The 22,307-nt window shown below is 42.2% G+C and overlaps 1 protein-coding gene across 1 annotated transcript in view; it reads right to left on the bottom strand.

Moving 5' to 3' along the window:
* The window catches only part of PPM1E (protein phosphatase, Mg2+/Mn2+ dependent 1E), a 101,713-nt gene extending 79,406 nt beyond the window's left edge, over nt 1–22,307 (bottom strand). The window contains exons 1-2 of the mRNA XM_084823366.1: nt 22,038–22,307; nt 21,760–21,890 (exon numbers count right to left, since the gene is read on the bottom strand). Coding sequence (XP_084679492.1) covers nt 21,760–21,890; nt 22,038–22,304 — 398 coding nt within the window. The 5' untranslated portion in view covers nt 22,305–22,307. The remainder of the gene's footprint in view (nt 1–21,759; nt 21,891–22,037) is intronic.

Here is a 22,307-nt window from a genome sequence, read left to right as displayed (position 1 = left end):
CCGAAATTTTGCAAGAAGCAGCTCATGATCTGAGCCACAGTCAGCTCCAGGTCTTGTTTTTACTGACTGTATGGAGCTTCTCCATCTTTGGCTGCAAAGGACATAATCAATCTGATTTCGATATTGACCATCTGGTGATGTCCATGTGTAGAGTCGCCTCTTGTGCTGTTGGAAAAGAGTGTTTGCTATGATCAGCATGTTCTCTTGGCAAAACACTATTAGCTTTTGTCCTGCTTCATTTTGTACACCAAGGCCATGCCTGCCTGTTATCCCGGTGATTTCTTGACTTCCTACTTTAGCATTCCAATCCCCTATGATGAAGAGGACATCTTTTTTGGTGTTAGTTCTAGAAGGTGTTGTAGGTCTTCATAGAACCGATCAACCTCAGCTTCTTCGGCATCAGTGGTTGGGGCATAGACTTGAATTACTGTGATGTTGAATGGTTTGCCTTGGATTCGTACTGAGATCATTCTATCATTTTTAAGATTGTACCCCAGTACTGCTTTTCCCACCCTTTTGTTGACTATGAGTGCTACTCCATTTCTTCTAAGGGATTCTTGCCCACAATAGTAGATACGATGGTCACCTGAATTAAATTCGCCCATGCCTGTCCATTTTAGTTCGCTGATTCCCAAGATGTCGATGTTCAATCTTGCCATCTCATGTTTGACCACCTCCAGCTTACCTTGATTCATTGATCTGACATTCCAGGTTCCTAAACAGTATTGTTCTTTACAGCATCAGATTTTCTTTTCACCACCAGACACATCCACAGCTGAGTGTCCTTTCGGCTTTGGCCCAGCCGCTTCACTCTTTCTGGCGCTACTTGGAAATACCCTCTGCTCTTCCCCAGTAGCATATTGGACACCTTCCGACCTGAGGGGCTCCTCTTCCGGCGTCATCTCTTTTAGCCTTGTGATACGTTCCATGGGGTTTTCTTGGCAAGAATACTGGAGTGGGTTGCCATTTCCTTCTCCAGTGGACCACATTTTGTCAGAACTCTCTGCCATGACCTGTCCGTCTTGGGTGGCCCTGCACGGCATAGCTTATGGCTTCATTGAGTTACGCAAGCCCCTTCGCCACAACAAGGCAGTGATCCATGAAGGGGGTTACTTGTATGCCTACTTGCTATATTCATAACTGGTGTAACATTTTTCCATACTGTTCATGTCTGAAGAAGAGTTGTCTGCCTAACACACAGCTTAATCAATCACTCAAAGCATTTTGAGTCCAAAAAAGCATTTCACAGAATTAAAAGAGTATGATAAGAATGGTTAATGGCACCATTGTTATTTATTCCATTGCCAAACAATAGTTTGGTTCATATGGTCAAGATCTCAGCTTAATAAGTCACAATAAGCACAAGCTTGAGCCACCCTCATGCAACTGCAGCACTCCTCCCTTCATGTGAGCAAGTAAGCAAGGCTGGAACCTCAGTTAATTACAGCTTCTTGTTACATCCTAACTGGGAATTATGGTTAATGGCTTCCAAGCTAGCCAAGATACAGAAGCCATCTTTAAACCGTGGCTTCATATTCTGGCTTCTGGCTTCATACTCTTATCCATCAGTCATCGTTTCCTGGTTCAGATGTAATGGGAAGCTGTGGTGAATTATGGTTCCTGACTAGTTTCACCACTTGTGTGAAGGGAGAAATGAAGCAGCTGCATGCAGGTGCCTGAAAGCTTATGCATATCTCCAGTTATTAAGCAGATATCTTGATCTTCCTGGTGTGACCAATGTATGAGGAAGATAACACAATTTTGAACCAGCAAAGAACAAGAGCCTAAAAAGCACTAAAGCATATCATCTATGTAGGACAAAACAAACACTGAGAGTATAGTAATTTTGGTTCACACGCAGCTCTTACATCTCCTCAATACAATATTGAAGGTAACTTGCACAAAGATTTTTAAAGAACTGCCAAAACAGCTATATACATCCATAGTATGAGGAGAGTAGGACTATGGACCAAACAGCACATTTTGCCCTCCGAACTCCTGGCATTAAACAACTGCACCCTGACAACAGAGAGCCCACAAGAATGGGCACATGATCAAGAATTCCAGGCTTGGAAAGTGTGTAGACAGTAGCATGCACTAGTCTTTTGTAATCAGTGTCTAACATGCATTCCTATGCAGCGCAGTGGCTATTTAAACCTATTAAGCCCTCTCACTACCTTAAAAGGCAGAAGCCACAGGTCTGTTTTTCTATCAGTATGGAATACTCTATGGAATGAATACTCTAATGCACTATGAAATGAAGCTTGAGACTAAAGCAGTATAAGTACTGTGTTAACCATCTTTTCCCCTGGATTCCTGAGTAGCTGGGCTTAACTATGACAAATGACAGCCACCTCCCGTGTGAGTATAGGCACCATGCTGTAACCTTTTCAGTGGCTACTACTGGCTCCTCATTGTGAGAATCTACCCCAAAATCATATCCAGTGCCACACATAATCTTCAGCTCTCTCTCTCTGAGGAATCAAAGTATATAAGAGGTTCATGAGATCCTTTAAAAAAACACACACCTCAGTTGTCCCAGCTCTAGGCAAAACATGAATGTTGTCTTGAGTTTGTTTTACTGACACTTAGGGAGACATCAGGGAAACACAGGATTAATTACATATTATCCTCTACATGAGGGAATTAATGTATTCAAATACTCCACAATAGGAACAAGTAGGCTCCCTTCCTCTAGCAACCAGGGCATGTAGCAGTAGGTCTAGATTACTCCTTGTGCATCAGCTCTCACTTTATTGTTCCGAGAGAGCATTCAGCTGCAGATAATTAAGGCAGGCATGATTTGTGGGCAACCTTAAAAAGTAATAAAGAGTGCCATTTCGTTCCTTCTCAATCAGTGGAATGAAGTGAAGAGGGGGTACCATGGGTCACAAATTTCCACCCACACTGTGCAACAGACACTTGCAACTGTTCTCACAGCAATTGTGGCTTCTCAGTTGCAGGAATCATGCAGGTATGAACATTTAGGAGGGTTCAACCTTCTTGACCTAGAGTCTCAATATAACAAGATTTGAGAAACATTAATCTACATACAAAAGGAAAAGATAAAGAAGGGTGCTGTTATAAAAATATAAAACCTAGAATATTTATCACCATCACACACAAAAATTGTCTAATGGCTTTGTACCAAGGGAATTCCGTTTAACTGTTTTGTTACATTTTTATCCCACTTCATGTACTTCAAGATAGCACACATGGTTCTCTCCCTCCCATCTATTTTATCCTTACAACAACCCTGTGGTGTTGGTCAGGCTAGAAGACAGTGACTATAGGTCACACACAGAACACCATGGCTAAGTGAGGCCTGGTCTACTGGTCCTAATTTTGACACTAGCCCAGCTCAGACAGTCATATTTTGGCTTATTAAGTCAAGAATTGAACAGGCCGTTGCTTCTCCCTTTACAGCGGACCAGAATGCAATGTGGAAGTCTCTAATTGACTAGTTTCATCCAGAATAGGGAACCATGGTAAGCAGAGCTTTGGAGCAAGTCAGGATCTTAAATCAACTTCAAACTATGGTTTAGGATCCTAGCTTGTTCCAAACCTGGTAAGTGGTAACCATAGTTTCCCACAGTCGGACAAAACAGTAAACTATGATTAGTTAGATACTTTCTAGATTAATTGCAGTCCATACAAAGGGAAGAGTAAACAGTCTGTGTGCACAGGAAAAAGGTTTGTTCATATCTTTTCATAATAGGCAGAGATAGAATATCTGAATCTGGCCAATATAACCATTACACGACACTCACTAGATATTTTTTTAATTAAAAGCTGCAACTTGCCTGCAAGTAGGTATATATTCCTAAATTGCAGCATACACTGAAAGGAAAGCTGGTGCTAGAAGAATATTCAATTCAAAGGCCTGAATTAGGAATGTCCCTCCAGCTACACCTTAATAATCTTTACATTTCACCAGTCACGGGAAAGTCTACACGTTAAAGCTAAAAGCCTTCAGTGATTAACCAGTGCAATGAATCAAATCAATTAGTTACTGACAAATTAAAATGTGGACTTTTAATTATGTCTCAACAAGAGCTGCCCCCTTGCTAACAGACTGTGTGTTGTAAACCAGGGATGCGCTATTTTCCTGTAGCTAGCAGGTGCCAACGACAGTTGGCGGAGATGTTGATGCAGAGGGACTCATCTTGGCTCTCTTCTAACTTGTCTGCTTCTTTAATGTTTTTGTCATTATATTTTCAGATTTTACCTCTAGAGCCAAGAGGGCTAGTAATGCAGGGTTAGGTCATGCAAACCCTTACTGGAAACACAGGGAGCTGCCTTATACTGACTCAGACCACTAGTCCATCTAGTCCAGTACTGTTGGCCCGGAACTGACAGGCAGCAGCAGTTTTTCCAACCCTACTGGGAGATGACGAGGATTGAACTGGGACTTTCTACATACAAAGCAGGGGCTCTACCACTGAGCTTCAGCCCCTCCTAATTATTATCTCCATGCAATTGTCTACTCAGGTACATGACGGTGTGAAGAACAGGCCACTTACACATGGACAACTATAGCCATATTTATGGACTCCCCATAAGCATCTGATTGGACATCTGATCTGATCCAGGAGGGCTCCTCTCATGTTCTTATCACCTTAAGAAAAACAGGATAAATTATCTTCCTATGGACATATTAAAGCAGGAACGGGCAACTTTTTTTTCCTCAAGGGCAGCATTCCCTAATGGGTAATCAGAGCCAAAGACAAAAGTGGGTGGGGTTACCCCTTTTCTCTCTATCACACTCTTTTTTTTCTCCTTCTGCCAGCCCCTCTTCCTTCTCATCCAGTGGGCTGTCATGCAGATGGCTTCTGAAATTAGGCTCAAGGCTGCATGAAATTAGGCTAAGGATTGCATAGAGCCCTATGGCTGCAGGTTGCCCACCCCTGTATTAAAGGCACAAGAGCAGTATCTTTGATGGAAATGATCCTAACAGTTGCCCCCTCTTTCTCCCCGGACCATTATTTTCCAATCTACTGTTCTCTGCAGCATCATGGTCTAACGCTTGCAAAGGATGTATGCCCAGCTAAATAGCATGGATAAAGAACAGAGCAAATCTTTAAATGTCATAATCTGTTCTTTCATACTATATTCTGGTTAAGGGGAAAAGCCCTAGTGTTATACTCTTAGGAAAGACTGCAGAGAGTTTCTGAAGAATGCATTGCAATCATGCATAATTAGAAAAAGTGTGGGTCAAGTAAGTTTAGTCTGAATTTCCATGCTATTTTCATTTATTAAATTTATATATCACTTCTCATGACAAAAAGCAATCTCAACGTGACTTATACACACAAATACAGAAATCCATAGTTAACATTGGGAAAGCACACAAAATCAATATAAACCATAATCAGCATGGCAAAAGAAATAAACATAATAAAAATATAATCTTAAAAAAGTACACTACAAAAAAGTGTTCATCCACAATACATAAATCTTCTCCCCACTCATGGCCTAGAATGATCATCATAAAAGCAGCCCACAACTGGGCCATAACTACTAATATCCAAATACCTGGGAAAATAAGTATGTCTTCACCTGGTGCTGAAAAGATGACAGGGTTAAGGAACTGTCAGAGCAGGGGCCATGCTAATCTTCTCTGTATTCTTCCAATTTTCATAAAAATAATATGGAATGCTTCACTAGTTTGTATGTCACCCTTGTATCGGAGCTATATTAATCTTTTGTAAAATTCAAATTCTGAGCATAGTCAGTAGAACATAGTTGCTGTATGCAACAGGATGCGACTGTATGTTCCAGTTGACTATATATTCCAGGTAGAACTGGGGATCCACAAATATGGTTGCCATATTTGATAGCCAGAAATTTAGCTCTGGCAATCAGTTGGAAAAGCCTCAAATATACTGTTACAGGAGTAACAAAAAAACAAAACAAAAATTTAAGCCACTAGCAACACAGGGATCACACAACAGGGATCACACCAGGCTGCTTCTTATGCTGGGATACAGTAAAAATGTAATGGATTGGAGGGGAGGGGTTGTAGCAACATACACATCCCTTCAGCACTCCTCCCTTGTAGAGTCACCTTCATCAAGGAGCAGACTCAAAACAGATGCCTTATTTTGCATCTGTGAAGCAGAAACAAGAGACCTTCACCTCACAGATTACTATAATGAGGTTTGGCTAACAAGTCCAGCCAAGATTTGTGGACTCCTGGGTAGTATGCTTAAGATGGATTCTATATCTCTCCTTCAGAGACACTGTCCTCCTTCCCACTGTGGAATTTTTGCCTGTGTATCATCAGACATGACCATCTGTCTCTGGCAACAGTTCTGAAGGCAGACATCACTCTGCCAGAGAACAATTATTCTCCCCATGCTCAACTGTGAACTCAAGAAGAATTCCACAAAGTCATGCAAACCTGTGTGTCCTCCGCATGGAAAAATAGCACCTGGCATTCTCTCAAAGGAAATTCATTTCAGTTTTCTAAGGGAGATAAAATGTTCGGTAGGAATCTGAAGCTTTTTGAAGCTTTTTATTTAACTCTAGGGTAAGGTTCTACAGAATATCCAGCCACCTGAAGCCCATTTTCAAACATAATATTCCAGCTGTTAGGAAGGGCTGTGATTTATCTGTGATTTATAAAACACCTAAAATGTTCTAAGCACTTTACAAATATTAAAAGTGACATAAGCCCTGCCCTCAAATTTATTTAAAACCTAAAAACATGCAGTACAAAAGACAGAAACATATGGGGAGGAAAGAGGGGGGAAAAACAAGTTCAAGTACCAAAACTTTCCAGTTATAAAATGACCGGGCAGAATGGCCACTCAGGAGGCAGTTCCAGAAGATGATTAGCCAAGTGGCAGTTGGTCCCAGCAGAGCTGATGTAGTGAGCATGCCGTCTCACCACTCCCTCAGCTGCAGCCAGGTGTAATGTTCATACAGGATTAGTAAGAACAACAGAATCAGCTATAGGAGAGGACGTAGCTTGAGTGGTAGAGCACATGCTTTTCATGTAGAAAATTATAGATGCATGCAGCCTACAGCATGCGAGATAAGATAATTAAAATTATCTTAGAGAGCAATGTTTGGAAAGGCCTCTGCCTAAGATCTTAGAGAACCACTGGCAACAGAGAATGCATACAGCTCTTCATGATATGCACTTTAAATGACGTGATGGACAAGGACACTGGGGGTAAGTTTCTAGATGGACAACAGACTAGCAAGCAGTAGTGTACATGGAGCAGAATGGGCCAGTAGGGGGAGTATTGATCATATTTGCATCTTACCCTCAGGGCAGTATACTCAAGGCGTATGTGAGACAATTTAGTCTCACAGTTGCCATGGGAAATAATTATTTGAAAAGCAAACAAAAATATTACAAAAAATCTCCTAATTTTTAATTGATACTATTCACATCAATAAAAGGTTCAGTGTGGTGCTATAATTTATGCATTTAAAAAGTGTACAAGCAGGAATGGCTTTTTTTTTTAATCGCCTCTGCATAAATAAATGTATGATATTTTCTTTAAAGTATGAGCAGCATCTAGTGATCCAGACTCTTATACCTGCCCCTTACTATAAATTGTATGAATGGCAGTGTCAGTGAATCTTAGCTTCCTAGCACTAGATAAACTGAGAATGTATTAATCCTTCCCAGAAGCTCTAGCAAATGAATAGGACAACTCTGTGGAAGAAGTACAAAAATATTGTTCAGCAAGGGTCCTTACAACCATCATCTACTGGACTCTAAGTTTTCAAAAAAGAAAAAGGCAACAACAACACACAGTATGGCAAACTATGGAACATCCCAAGTTCCACCACAAAAGCCAACAGAGCACGCATTTTCCAAACATGAAAACTGTGAAAGAATAACTATGTTGATTTTCATTAACCTTAGCAGCACACACTTTCAATATAACCTAATCAGATTTGTTAATAACATTCTAGCTGTAACATTGGTCTGGCCATAGCAAAACATTCTTTGGCTAATCTATTTCAGGCAGTAAAGATCTTTGTCAGCTCCATTTTCTCACTCCCAGTTTCTCCTCAGAGTGTTAATTGGTGCTTTTGGCATTGCTCGTATCAAGTTAAAGGAAATATCCCCAGTCTGGATAATGTAATTTGCTGCAGAAAAGATGCTGTTACTACTAGGGCTTCAAAGGGTTTTTTCCACAACCAAGTTGCAAAGTGGATAGCTTGAAGTGCACAACGAGGACAGATGAAATGGGTACTCTATCATCTGTGAAGGCTATGAGAACACTCCCTAACTTTTCTGGGAACATGTTCCATTCGTAAGAGATCTTACTTTCTCTCCCACTAATAACAATCCTTATATACAATAACTACTCATCTAAAAGTGCTTCTGTGCTGTTTTTCTCTCACTCCCATTTCTGTTCTCGGATGGTTTCTTCTTTTGACAAAACACACACACAACAACACCCATTCAGATGGAGGCAGATGAACAGCTGGTTACACAGCCACAACAGACCACACCGAAGCAATCTATTCAAGCACATTGAACAAACTGCAGCTACTCTGAGTGTAGAAGATTCCCACTAAACCTTACATGTTTGAAAGTCCTGGGTTGAGGCTTTGCTTCCAACTTATTATGGTCTCAAGAATGTACCTATTTTCTTTACACACACACGTACGCACACACACACACAATATACACATAATACAAATAACTATATTTTATACTGCTTTTCTTTACATCTTGCCCATATGGGTCTTACGCTAAAGCCCTACAGCTTTCACTTACACCTTTCAGCCTCTCACTGTACACCCTTCAACATCTGAAAACCTACCTATAAAAATTACAGGATTTTTTGGCTTCTTTATCAAATTTTCAACCTTTAACTGAAACATTCATTATTGCCAACACACTTTGTTTACTGGTGGATCATTATTCATGGTTTGATAAATCAATCTGTATTCCTTTGGGGCTTATACTATTTTCCTCCAGTTCTTTCAAAAAGCCATTTTCTACATGAAGCAGATGCCAGTATCCATTTTCTAAATAAATGTCTTACCATATACACAGGTATATATAAATGTCTCACTATATCTGTGATGTATTGTTGAGGCAAGATTTTTCTGAAGTTGTTTCTCCCAAAATGCCACACACACAGGGTGGGAATTTCCCTCCTTCCCATATTCCCCTTTCCTCCTGTCTCCAGTTCCAAACTGGCTTATCTCTTGTTACTCTAGTCTTTTATCTTTCTCCCCCATCTTGTTTCCTCTACAGCCCTTTCCCCTTGGCTCTCCAGCAAGCCCAGAGTGCGACCATCCTTAGATGCTCCCCCTTCAATTATATCCCATCTCCTTTCTTTCCATTCAACTGATTTAATTTCCTCCATGCAAATCTGCAACCTCATTTTGAAACAGCAGTCTTCTAAAGAAAAAAGAAGCACGCTATTCAGGCACTAGCTGATTTAACACCTCTTGGACAATGGATTGTTTCTGAGCTAGCACTGCTCCTGTTTACATCAGTGAAAGGTTTTTTGTTTGCTTCTATTGCTGGCAAAGCATTTGGGACATTTTGCTCACTATCTGTGCCAGAGGGTAATCTGCCAAAGCTGTTGCTTTTCTCCAAATTTCAGGACTGTTTTCTTTTACTGAGGCCTATAGGTTTTCTACTGAACCTGAATGAACAGTCCTAAATCATGTGCTTCAGTAACCCACTGGATTATTTTTTAATTATTTTTTTGCCTTCTGGTTTATCCATCTGTTGAGGAGCCTCATCCAGAAAGCATTCAGAATCTCAGCTGACTACCTGGGGAGTGCTGTAGGCATAAAAAACTTTTCCCAGTGGATTGTACTAATGGATGTTGACTGTAAACAGGAAAATTAACATGGGGTGCATCATTTTTCCTGTAGGAACAAACTCTCTAGGATGGAGGCTCACAGCAAAGGTACGCATACTGATGAGTTTCCCTAAACTGAGAATAAAGCTAGTCAGTCAACTAGTGAGCAAGTCACTTTAATCTTGGGGCTGTTGCCTTGCAAACTAACAGAAAAGGATGATATCAAGATTTTATGGGGCCCACAGCATGGTTTGAGGTCTATCGCAGAGGTCTTGGGGAAGTAGAAAGTCCATATTAAAAACAATGACGACAACAACCAGGAAATTCTCCAGCACTAAAACCACAGTAAGCAGAGAACTATAAAGCATTCCTGGGCTGATGAACACACACCACTAATTAGTCAGAAATTAGTAAGACTGTCCACTTCACACATGGAGTTCTATCAGTCTCACAAAAATCAGGAATTGCTTCAGTATCAGGTGAATCCAAGAGCTAGGGAGAAAAGGAAATTTGTGCCATTGTTAACTACTAGAAGATTTGGGTGGGGTGCGCACGTGTGTGTGTGGGGAAGAATGCCAGAGAATTTATCACATCCCAGAAGAGAACAATTCAAGATGGAGGCAGTCAAAACCAAACACCCCAAACCTGAATCGGATGTAGAGGGGGGAAAGTTCTCTTTTGAGAGGAGGGAGATAAACTTGAAGGAGAAAACTGAGCAGGAGTGGTTGATCTTGAGAGTGCAAGACCTTAACTTAGGTCACAATAACTAAATATTTGCTCCTATGACATTTTGGGGGTACACTGTCATTATGGAGGCCCACCATTCAGGTAATGTTAACCAACTATTGCATTAGTCTTAGTCCTCTTAAGAAACAAGAAACCCAAGTTCCTTGATAATAATAAAGAACATATAGCTTTAACTGCTAGGCTCTTGGTCCTTTAAACAACACTACATTTTCTACATCCCTTCAGCAACAGAAGCACATAGCAGTATTAAGCACTGGCATGTTGAGGGATTTTTTTTTAAAGCAGTATGTATATTGCAAGGAGATGTTGTCACAAAGTTATATGTTAAGCAAACTTTGTAATCAACTGCTTTACAACTCTTCTTCCCCCTCCATTACTGCCCTCCACTGTGAAAACCACCCATTTATTCCTATCCTCAGCTTTTTATTTAGCTAGTTACTGATCCATAAGAAGACTTGCCTCCTATGGACAATGGAACCAATTACCCAGGGAGGGCTCTCCCACACTGGAGACATTCAGGATGAGGCTGGACAGAGCCTCGAGCATCTGTCGGGGATGCTCTGATGTGGATTCCTGCACTGAGCAGGGGGTTGGCCTCGATGGCCTTGTAGGCCCCTTCCAACCCTACTATTCTATGATTCTATCCCAAATAAGCAGCTCTTGGAGAACAGTTCAGTTTTCAGTTAAACAAAGAGCAGAAGGCTCCATTCATATGATACAGCATACCACATATCAGGTATTTCAGTCTCTTTAGACTTCCAATGCTTAGTTAAAGCCACACATTAAGCTTCTGGTGGGAAGCTATATTTAAATCTGCAACTACTTCTCTACCTGATCTTCTCCAAATGAGGTCAAATATTGCAGCCGACTGAGGGAACCTCCTATGCATCAGCAACCCACCTATACATCCACTTGTCAGAATTTTAAAACCAGTTTTTCATGTGAAGTCTCTAGCTGTTCTTAAACTATAATATGTGCAAAACAATCAGGAATTCCACTGGAAACCTCCTCACCAAGCATCTTGTTTTCAAAATGAATCTTAAAACTGGAAAACCCAAATGGGGAAAGGTTGGGCAATCCACAGATAGGCAAAAGGTCTACCTCAAAATGCATTATCCATATTTAGAAATCTTTAGAGTCAACAATTACACTTGCCTAGGAAACAATCATTTTATTTTATTTATTTATTTGAAATATTTGTCTGCCTTTCAGGGGAGAAGCTGTCCCAGGGCAATGTACAATAATAACAACACATAATAAAAATGATACAGCCTTAAAAAGCAATAAAAACACAATAAAAACAGCAACAACAGCAAACATATCAGGTGAAGGCCAAAGTAAAATAGTATGTTTTCAGGGCTCTCTTAAAACCCTGCAATGAAGGAGCGTGCTAGGCCCTCCAATGGCAACTTATTCCAGAGGTGTGGGCTACTGGAAAAGGCCCTCTCTCATACAGTTGTCCACCTAACTGCTCTCACAGGTGGGCAAATGAGGAGGGCCTCACTTGCTGATCTTAAAGTGTGGGCAAGCCGATATGGGTGAAGGTCCTAAATTGTTTACGGCTTCAAAGATCAAAACCAGCACTTTAAATTGGGCTCAGAAACACACTGTTAACTGGTGCAGCTGGCACAGTATAGGCATTATATGATCAAATCGTTTTGCCCCCACTAAGACTCAGGTGGCCTCATTCTGCACCAGTTCAAGTTTCTGGACCATGTTTAAAGGCAGTCCTACATACAGGGCATTACAGTAGTCCAACCTAGTTGTCACTAGTGCATGGATAACTGAGGTGATGTCTGTCCAAATAGGGCTGCAGTTAGTGTACCACCTTAGGCTGGTAAAACACACTCCTGGACACTACAGCCACCTGGGCTTCCCCAGTTAGCACAGAGTTCAGGAAGACTCCCAGACTTTGCACTTGGTCCTTTGGGGTCAGACTTTGCACTTGGTCTTCGTATCCCCCTCTAAGACCAGTTGTAAACCCGCATGGAGAGTAGCTGGTTTCCCAACCCACAGTACCTCTGGCTTGTCTGGATTACATTTCAGTTTGTTTACCCTCGTCCACCCCAAAACAGCCTCCAGAGACTTGTTCATGTGTTCAACCGCCTCCCTGGGAAGTGTAGATCGACACAAGAGGTAGAGCTAAGTAACATCTGCTTACTGATGACACTTCATCCCAAACCTCCTGATGACTTCTCCCAGCAGTTTCATGTAGATATTAAAAAGCACAGCAGAGAGGATGGAACCTTGTGGCACCCTACAGGCTAATTATACCTTAGGGGTTTATTGTTTAATACAGGATTAAGATGTTATTAAAACGGATGCAACAGGCCTAGCCTGAGGTGCGTCTCCTGCCCTGCCCCAGGATAGAAGACATTGGGATTTTTGCACCATTTCACATTTCCCAGTCACAATGGCACCTTACAACATTAAGTTTAATCAGCCAGGTAGCTCAGCTGGTCATGGTGTGGTTCTAACAACACCAAGGCTGTGGGTTCAAGGCCCACAGGAAGCAGATGGGAGCTGTGGATTCTCTTTTAAGAGGAAGGGCTATAGCAGAGTTGCAGAGCACTCGCATGGCATGCAGAAAAGACTCCTCTGTGAAACCCTAGAGAGTCCAGACAATACCAAGCTAGATGGACCAGTGGTCTGACTCAGTACAAGGCAACTTCCTATATACACACACACACGTCTACTTAGCAGTAAAGTCCCTTTGACTTCAGTGGAGTGTACTTCCAGGTAAATGGTTATAGGACTGAAGCCCAAGTCAACCAAATATCATCACAAGCTGTGAAGACTTCTCATCATTGACTCCATTCCTGAAGCTCAGTTTAGTGGTTTCAGAATCTGGACTTTATCAAGAGCAGGGGTGGGGAGTGTCTGGCCCTCCAGTTGCTGTTGGATTGCAACTTCTATCATCCCTCACCATTGGCATTGCTGGCTAAGGCTGATGGGAATTGCACTCCAACTTCTGGAAGGCCACATGTTCCCCACCCCTGATCTAGAGGAACTTCAGTCCTTTCTGAATTGTTTGTACCATTTGGAAATATGTGTTATTATGTATTCTTCTAAGTGTATTGCTTTTTGATATGGTCTTTAATACATGGGGTAGTAGCCAATGTAAGTCCTCCATACAGTAGACCCACTGAAATGAATAGTTCTGACTAACTTAGGTCTCATTCATTTCAATAGGTCTACTCTATGTAGGACTAACGTTGGATACTACCCAGGATAGCCTATTTTTCTTCACCACTTTGCCTTTCAACTTGAAGCTTGACATTTCGTCACTGGCAGCCCACATATGAAATCTATTTTATTTAAAATATTTATATCCCACCTTTCTGCCTGAAAATGGGCCTCCAAGGTGGCTGACAACAAACATAAGATTGTTTTATAATGGAAGTGGTGACTGATGAAGCTATTGAGTGGGATGATATAAATGTCCAGTCCCCAGTACTCAGATGCAGTACACAGCCACTGCTTTCTAAAACAGGGGTAAGGAACCTGTGGCCCTCCAGATGATGTTGGACTCCAACTCCCATCAGGCTCAGCCAGCAAAGCCAATAGTCAGGGTTAATGGGAGTTGGATCCAAAAACACCTAGAGGGATACAGGCTTCTCATCCCTACTCTAGAGGTCCTGCAGAAGTCATAGCGCCACCCCAGAAGTGTGCTACGTAGCAAGCAGGGCCAGACAGCACCAGATGTTTTTATCTCTGTGGGGCAAGACTACTCACCCTGACAATATGTGGCTCACAAAAGAGTCCTTTCTGTCAATGGAAGATACCTTCCACATGCAGAAGAGTGCCTCTGGATCCAACCAACAAGTCCAAGTGATACTTAAACATTCATGCAGTCCTGTACACTGCTACTTATTCCCAAGTAAGTGTGTATATGATTGCAGCCTAAGTTTGATTAAATTCAACCAGACCCTATGATCAGAGCCACAACAGAAAGAAAACCCCAATTTTGTATTGCTGGCTGGGATTTATAAGCTATCCAAAACTGATTGCATACAGCATTCTGAACTGATTCATAACAGCATTCAGCCAGATCTTGACAATACTGAACAGTTCTGTCATTAGTTTCTGGCAGCTATCAAGTACAAATATAAGCAGAGCTAATATGCAATCTAGTTAACTTGCTCAACTTCAATATTAATTACTGAAGTACCCACGGGCAGTTTCCTTCCGTATACATCCAATGAATAACACTGATGTTTGCTTCTCTGCAAAATGCCTGTTAAAAACTGTTTTAATAAGTTCGATTTTTTTCTTTGTAGTGGAGAGCACAGTAGGAATATTTTTTCCATTTACTAAAGACATCTACATTTATTTTATTAAGTAGTCAAGGTGACTGCTTTTATCAGACAGACAGATTTTCAGTTTAAAAGTTGGAGAAGGTTGGAACAGAACAAGAGCCAACATTCAATATGCGACTGACATGAAAACTTATTAATTTTATTTCTTGACACATTTCATACATGTGTTAAGTTTGGACAATGGCCAAGAAGTCAAAGAACAAGTGGGAGATATGGTCAGCCCACTGGGAAAGTGCCCTCTCTATACAATATATTCATTTTGTAAGTGAGGAATATCATATGTGGAAGCTCTTTTCTTCAAAGGATGGTTGTATCCTCAGTGCCTGGATCTACATAACAGAGTTTTACTACCCTCTCAGAGTGTGAGATGGCATAATGATTATGGAAATTTCTTGAGCTCAAACCCTGTCCTTAAAGTTCTATTGCCTTTGTTGACAGTGGTTGTCTAGAAGGTAACTAAATGAATGTTCTAGAGATGAGCTATGGGTGGTGGTCTCATATTCATTTTTGACTGAAGAAGTCTAGCCTGCCTATGATAAATGCATTTCTGATTTTGGTGGCATTTTCTTCTCTGTACTATTCTTGCAAGTGTTCCATAACATGTTATGTAAGGAATGGTCACTTTAAACCTCATGGTACCATTTTATTATTATAATTGCTATTCTGTTATATTGATATCAGTTTTCCTGGCAAAAACACAATATTAAGGTATGAAGATGTTTAAGAAGGGAAACTTATAAATTCTACTAGCAACCTATTTGTTATTTATTATGTTCTCCTGTTCTAAGAGAGATTTTCTCTCTCTCAGTTACACATTTGCAGTGCAATTCTATGCATAATTACTAGAGTATGTTTAAATGAAATCAGTGGGACTTACTTCCAAGTAAACATGTGCTGTAAGGCTAATTTCACACACACAACTTAAACTGCTTTTGAGGTTCTCTCCTGCTGTTAGTGGGCATATGTGAAGGACAGAAATGCAGTCTTAAGTGTATTTTTTTAAATATCATTTTTAAAATATGGATATATAATGGCATTTCAGCTTTCCCACCATTCTATCACCTGTGACCAAAAAATATTATAACCAAAGCATATTTTAGTCCTTCACATCTTGAACTGTACACATTTGGGAACGGCTTTTTTTTTTATGTGTTTTAGCTTCTAGTCCCTGTATGGAAGTCTCCTTGGTCTCTATTAACAGGAACAAGATGAGAAGATGCAGTAGTGGGAGGATGCCCCAATTCTGAGTCAAACTCTTTTGTTCAGTAAGAGGAAAGAAGGGAACACACACACACACACACACAGAGCAAAGAAAGAGGGAGTATAGAAGAAACCACCACATTCCTCTGGCTTTCCCTTCCTGTTACACGCAAAAGCAATTATATGTGTAATAAAGACAATCAGGCATCTCATTTTCTTCCATACAATCATACAGCTAGAAACCTATTCAGTTGTCTTTATTCTTCTCCCTCCCGCTACATTCTAAATCCCCAAGTCCTTTTAAGATGTTTTTGTTTGTTTAAAAGGACATTTGTGCACACCAGCACTAGAGGATAAAGTAATAATTGTTCCTTTAAAAAGTGAAGCAGACAAGGCACTGTAGAGGTGAAATTGACAAGAGTGCTTGCCTTATACAACAGGCACTGTAGAGGTGAAATTGACAAGAGTGCTTGCCTTATACAACAGGCAACTGCTTTGCCTACTAGGGACAGATGGGGAGGTTAACGCAGAAAGGGGGTGGGGGAGGGTGCTACATATAATGGGAATGCATCTCAGTCTAGCTGCAGAGAACTTTGGGCCAGTATCAGGGGAGCATCTTCTCCTGCCCTAGTTGAAGAGGGGTGTGGAATATTTAGACCAGGAAAAGCATAACTTGGTGGGAAAATGCACTAACCGAAGGAGGGGAAGCTCCTTAAATGATAATTCAATACCTTAAAATGCACATATGACTTCAGCCTAAAATGCATATAGTTGAACTTCAGTTAATAGCATGCTATCTTCAATATCTCAAAGACATTGCATTGCTCTCCAGTTGATGTTAAAAGATTTGGCAAGAGAGGAGAAACATTCCAAATTGCTTTATGTACTGTGTACACTCATCTGGAACTATACCCACTTATAAAGCTAGGATGGCATAAATGTAAAAAGAAAAAGAGTCTTGTGGTAACTTAAACAATGCAATGAACAGTGTCCACAAATGTTTATGCCAAAATAAATGTATTAGTCTTTAAGGTGCCACAAAGACTCTTTGTTGTTTTTGCTGCAACAGACTAACAGGCTACCTCTCTGGAAATGATTACAGAATCAGGGTTTGAAAGAACAGCAGGATTAATGGAAATGAGCAACACCTCTCCAGGGAACTGCAGTGACAGCACATTGGTAAAACAGTTTAGCAGTAAAACTTTATTTTGCTTTTACAAGTTGGCTGCCCAGGTGGAGGCTCTGAACTGCCTTATTCTCTGAACTTATTCTGAAACACAACTGAATGCATTAAAGCAGGCTTCTCTAAACTGTTGCCCTCCAGATGTTTTGGACTTCAGCTCTTATCCACTCAAGGATATTATTGCATGGTCAATGATCAGGAATCTACGGAGCTGTAGTCCAAAACATTTGGAGGGCACCAAGCTGCATTAAAATAAAGACAGATATAAGATAAGATGGTTCTCTGCGCAATGTTTTGCATTCACCCAGTTTTTCCCAAACGCCAGCTACTGGTGATTATATATCTTTTCAGGTAAAGTTTTCCAGATTAATTCAACAGTGTTTAAGGTACTTAGTTCCCACAAAAGAAGGGAGGTACCTATTCCCATGCAAATTCAGTAACCTTTGAAACAAAAAAGCCCTTTTGATTTTGCTGTCTCATATCACAAATTACTGCCATGTTAAGAAAAAAAGTTTCTCTATTTTTGCAAAACATTTTGGGTTAGGGATAAGAGTGTGTACATACAAGAATGAAAACATTTTATTTTTAGGTTCTAGTTCTCTTGCCCCATCAATGCAGAGATCACAAAGAAGTGAATACAAATGGGTTGTGTAATTGTAAAGCATCCTCTCCATCTCTCTCTCTCTCCCTCTCTCTCTGGTAGTGGAGTAACACCTTTTATTACAATTACCAGCTCATAACAAAAAGCTCCCCTTCATGCTGTGCATATTTTCACAGGTTCATTTCTCTCCTCCAGCAATATTAGTCTTAAAAGGTTTCTTTAGAAGAAAAGAGTGCTAACAACCGTTCTTACTTCCAGCCTTCAAAGCTAAAGTGGAAACAAGGCACAAAGCACGGGTAACTGATCTTAAGGTTTTAGTCCACAGGCTTTTCACACTGGGAATAGATCCCCTCTGTCTCCTGCTTTGCGCTCCAAACCTTTCAAAGAGCACGGACCTGGAAACCATTCTTGTACAGCCCAGTACATGTGGCATTCCTAGCTACTGCAATTGGCAATACATAAACATCCCTAGAACTTGGAACAGCTCCTCCTGGGGATTTCTGCCAGCTTGTAAATATATTGCTCCTTTCCCTCACCCCCTTTTCCATTACCTACCAACATATAGCTTTGGAATACTCATTCCTATTCTAGCAGGGGAGGTATGAGCCAGGCATCTTTCCCTCTCCCAGTGTGCTGCATAGACCAAAATCAATGTTTCACCTTTATCTATCTATCCAACCATCCTTTAGGAAGGAAAGCAGCAGGAGAGCTAAAGGAGAGGAAGGAGGCAGCCATGGCACTGTGGTACCCAAGTCCATTCTAAGTTCTCCTCTCAAGGTGACTCATCAAATCACCATCTGCATCCATATAAGGCACCCTACCACTGCATAACCTTTGCCAGTATTTATTTCCACCTTCTGTGAAATCTTTGTGTATCACATACATTCTTCCACATTCTAGCAATCCCACTGTTTAATCGCTTTGTATCCTCTGCAAGGCTAACAGAGTCTTGGATGGAATTCAAATTGGGAATGACATGTAACTTAAACATACAACCTTCTGCAGTTCTTTCCCAGCCTGACTGAAGATGGCAGGGACTGAATCTGGAATCCTTTGCATGCAAAGCACATGCTCTGTCACCAAGCTCAGAACCCGCAAGCTCAACTCAGAAGCTTCTTTACATGGCCAGTGCTCAGCTACAGAACAGGTACAATAGTAAAGACATCTTGGAGCTAGCCAGAATGCCCTTCCCTAGCCACTACAATTTATTTTTATTTTTTTCCATGATTTTCCTCCAAGCAACCAGTTACTAGGGATTCCATTGTCTGCCTTAACACAACGAAATAAAAATAGACAAAAATAGAATATGCTTGAAATAAAACAGCAGGAAAGGGGCATCACAGAGCAACCACAGCCCACACACACACAAATGAGTGTGATGTGCTTTCAGACAAGCTCAGACTGCAAATGTATCATGGGGGGGGGAGATTACACACTCAACATATGCACACGGGGGCACTCATCTCTTTGGATATCAATTTGCATGTTCCTGAACTGAGCTGGTAACTTTCAAAAGATCACTGCTGTGGGGCTGAAACCCAGCTCAAATTAAACCCTGTAGGTTCCCTGTGGTACACCCCAATTTCTGAAATAAGGGAGTCAGGGCTCAAGCCGGTTTGGAAGTCTCCCTCTAATATTAAAGCTTCGTATATGGGAAAGGTGGAGACAGAGCTCTACACATGCTTGGGGACACTTTATCAATTCACATATTACAGAGCTGAGGAGGGCACTGTCCTTCAAACACAAGATTCCGGTGGGGACTGATACACCCTGCACACGTTCTAGAGCTGAGGGGTGGGGGGTGTAGTTTAAAAAAAAGGATTCCAGGACTGAGTCCATCAGGAGCCATGAGCTCTGGCTTGCAAAGACAAATGGTGCCCCAGGACTGAAACTGACCTGGAAGTCACCCATGCAGAAGCCTTGGTCCTTAATCCTTGAGACAGCTAGATGGGGAGGGAGAGAAAATAGAGGCACCCTCTCCTTATTATCCATCAGGCGTATGCCAGAGCTGCACTAGGACTGTTTTCAGAAACGAAGTATGGGAATAAATTCTGGCTCAAATTAAGCTTCAGCAGGACCCCCAGAAGAAGGTCCCTAAATTCTAAGATGAATTTTTGCCAGGGCTCAAAGTTACCCTCTATGAAAGCAAAGTTTTGTTCACTCATCCCAGAGACAAACAGGAGGGCAGCAGAAGAGCCAGTATCTGCATTTTCCAGCCAGAAGCCAGGAAGGGATAGTTTCTCTTCCCCAGCCCTGCCCAAAGATCCTAGGGTTCTCCGTACATGTTCAGGAGCATTTTTCCTTGTGATCCACCACATATTCCAGTGCTGAGGTAAGAATGGGTTTGATGCACCTTCCAAGAAGATGATCCTGGGGCTCACACTACACACTCAGGGGCACTCTTCCACTCATGGACAATTCATATACTCCAGGGATGAGTTAGAAATTTTATGATTCACTCATCTAATTCCAGGGCTGATCTTGGGGGTGGATGGGTATGCATCAGAAAGATGCTCTGGTCTTAATAATAATAATAATAATAATTTAAACAAGTTTTTTTTTAAATTGTCCTTTTATTATGTGTTGCATTAGCATTCAAATCTCGTATTATCTTACAATGGCTATGTATTTTTTGTTTAACTGAAACACATAATAAATGAAGCTGAAGTATGGGGAGTAACAGATGATGCTGAAGTATGGAGAAGAGCAATACAAATAATTTTTGCTATTTTATTATGCTGGGTGCCTCTCTCTCTCTCTCCCCCTCTCTCTCCTTTGCAGAAGCCGACTAAACAAATATATTGATTATCTCATGTGGTTTTTGTAAGAGGTCCCATGCTAAAATGATAGTAAGTGTGGGATGAGCTGAGGAGAATAATAATTATAATTAACAGTAAGTAATTAATTAATTTAGAACAAGTGCAGTGTAGTGGTTAAAGTGTTGGACTGGGTTCTAGTCCCCACTTGGCCATGAAGCTCACTGGGTGACTTTGGGCCAGTCACTGACACTCAGCCTAACCTCCCTCACAGGGTGGTTGTGAGGATAAAATGGAGAGGGTGGACCATGTAAGCCACCTTGGGTTCCTTGCAAGTGGGGAAAAGTCGGGATATAAATGTAATAAAATAAAATATTACCGAGCAGAATGACCCCCCCCCAGCACTGAGCTCCTCCCGCCGCCCACCAAGCCCTCCTTTTCTTTTTTTCCTTGTGTTTTTTCCTTCACTCTTACATTCTGTTCTTTCTCATTTTCTTTCATTCTGTTCTAATTCTCTGTTGTTTCTCATTCGTTTCTCTCTGTCTCTCATTTTATTCTCTCATTCTCTGTCTTTCTTTTGCATTCTGTTCTCTCGGTCTCTCTCATTCTATTCTTTCTCATTCTTTTTCTCACTCTCCTCTCCCCCTGCCTCATTCTATTCTCCCATTCTCTTTGCCTCTCTTTCTACTCTTTCTCATTCTTTTTCTCACTCTCCTCTCCCCCTGCCTCATTCTATTCTCTCATTCTCTTTGTCTCTCTTTCTATTCTTTTTCATTCTCTTCTCTCTCTCCCCGTCTCATTCTATTCTCTCATTCTCTTTGCCTCTCATTCTTTTTCTCATTCTATTCTCTCATTCTCTTTGCCTCTCATTCTATTCTCTCATTCTCTTTGCCTCTCATTCTTTTTCTCATTCTATTCTCTCTCTCCCCCTGCCTCATTCTACTCTCTCATTCTCTTTGTCTCTCTCTCTACTCTTTCTCATTCTTTTTCTCACTCTCTCTCTCCCCCTGCCTCATTCTACTCCCCCCTTCTCGTTGCCTCCCATCCTTTTCCTCGTTCCCTTCGCTCCCCCTCTCCCGCTGCCCCGTTCTCGCCTCCCGCGTCCCCCCCGCCGCTCCCGTCCCGCTCTTCTTCCCCCCGCGCGCGGGGCGCCACTCACTACTTGTAGAGCTGCTGGAGGCAGAGGTCCAGGCACTCGCCCTCCACCTCCTCCTCGGTGATGTGCTCCGAGAGCGGCCGGGGCAGCGAGGGCAGCGGCGGCGGCGGCGGCGGCGGCGGCGGGCCGGCCGGCTCTCCGCCAGGCGCCGGGGCCGCCTGAGGCGGCGGGGGCTCCCCGGGCTGGGCTCCCCCGGCGTGGCTCCCCCCGTCCCCTCCGCCCCCTTCCTCGTCCTCCTGAGGCGAAGCGGCGGCGGCGGCTTCAGCATCCCCCTCGTCCACCGCCTCCTCGCCTTCGCCTCCGCCGTCGCCTTCCAGCTCAGGCGGCGGCTCTCCCCCGCCGCCGCCTGCTTCCCTCTCGGCTTCTCCTCCTCCGTCAGCAGTCGCTTCTTCCTCCGCCGCTGCCGCTGGCCCCGCTTCGCCTTCTGCCCCGCCGCCTGAGGGGGGCGACGGCTCGGCCCCGAAGGGCCCGCAGAAGTCGCTCAGGAAAAGCTCCAGGAAGCGGCGGTAGGTCCTCTCCTCCACGCTGCAGGGGCCGCCCGCGGCCATCGC

This window comes from Heloderma suspectum, chromosome 16, assembly GCF_057233095.1.
Source record: "Heloderma suspectum isolate Gila_16-S chromosome 16, 16-S_ref, whole genome shotgun sequence".
In the NCBI taxonomy this organism is placed as follows: Eukaryota; Metazoa; Chordata; class Lepidosauria; order Squamata; family Helodermatidae; genus Heloderma; species Heloderma suspectum.
This window is presented reverse-complemented; position numbering and strand designations above follow the sequence as displayed.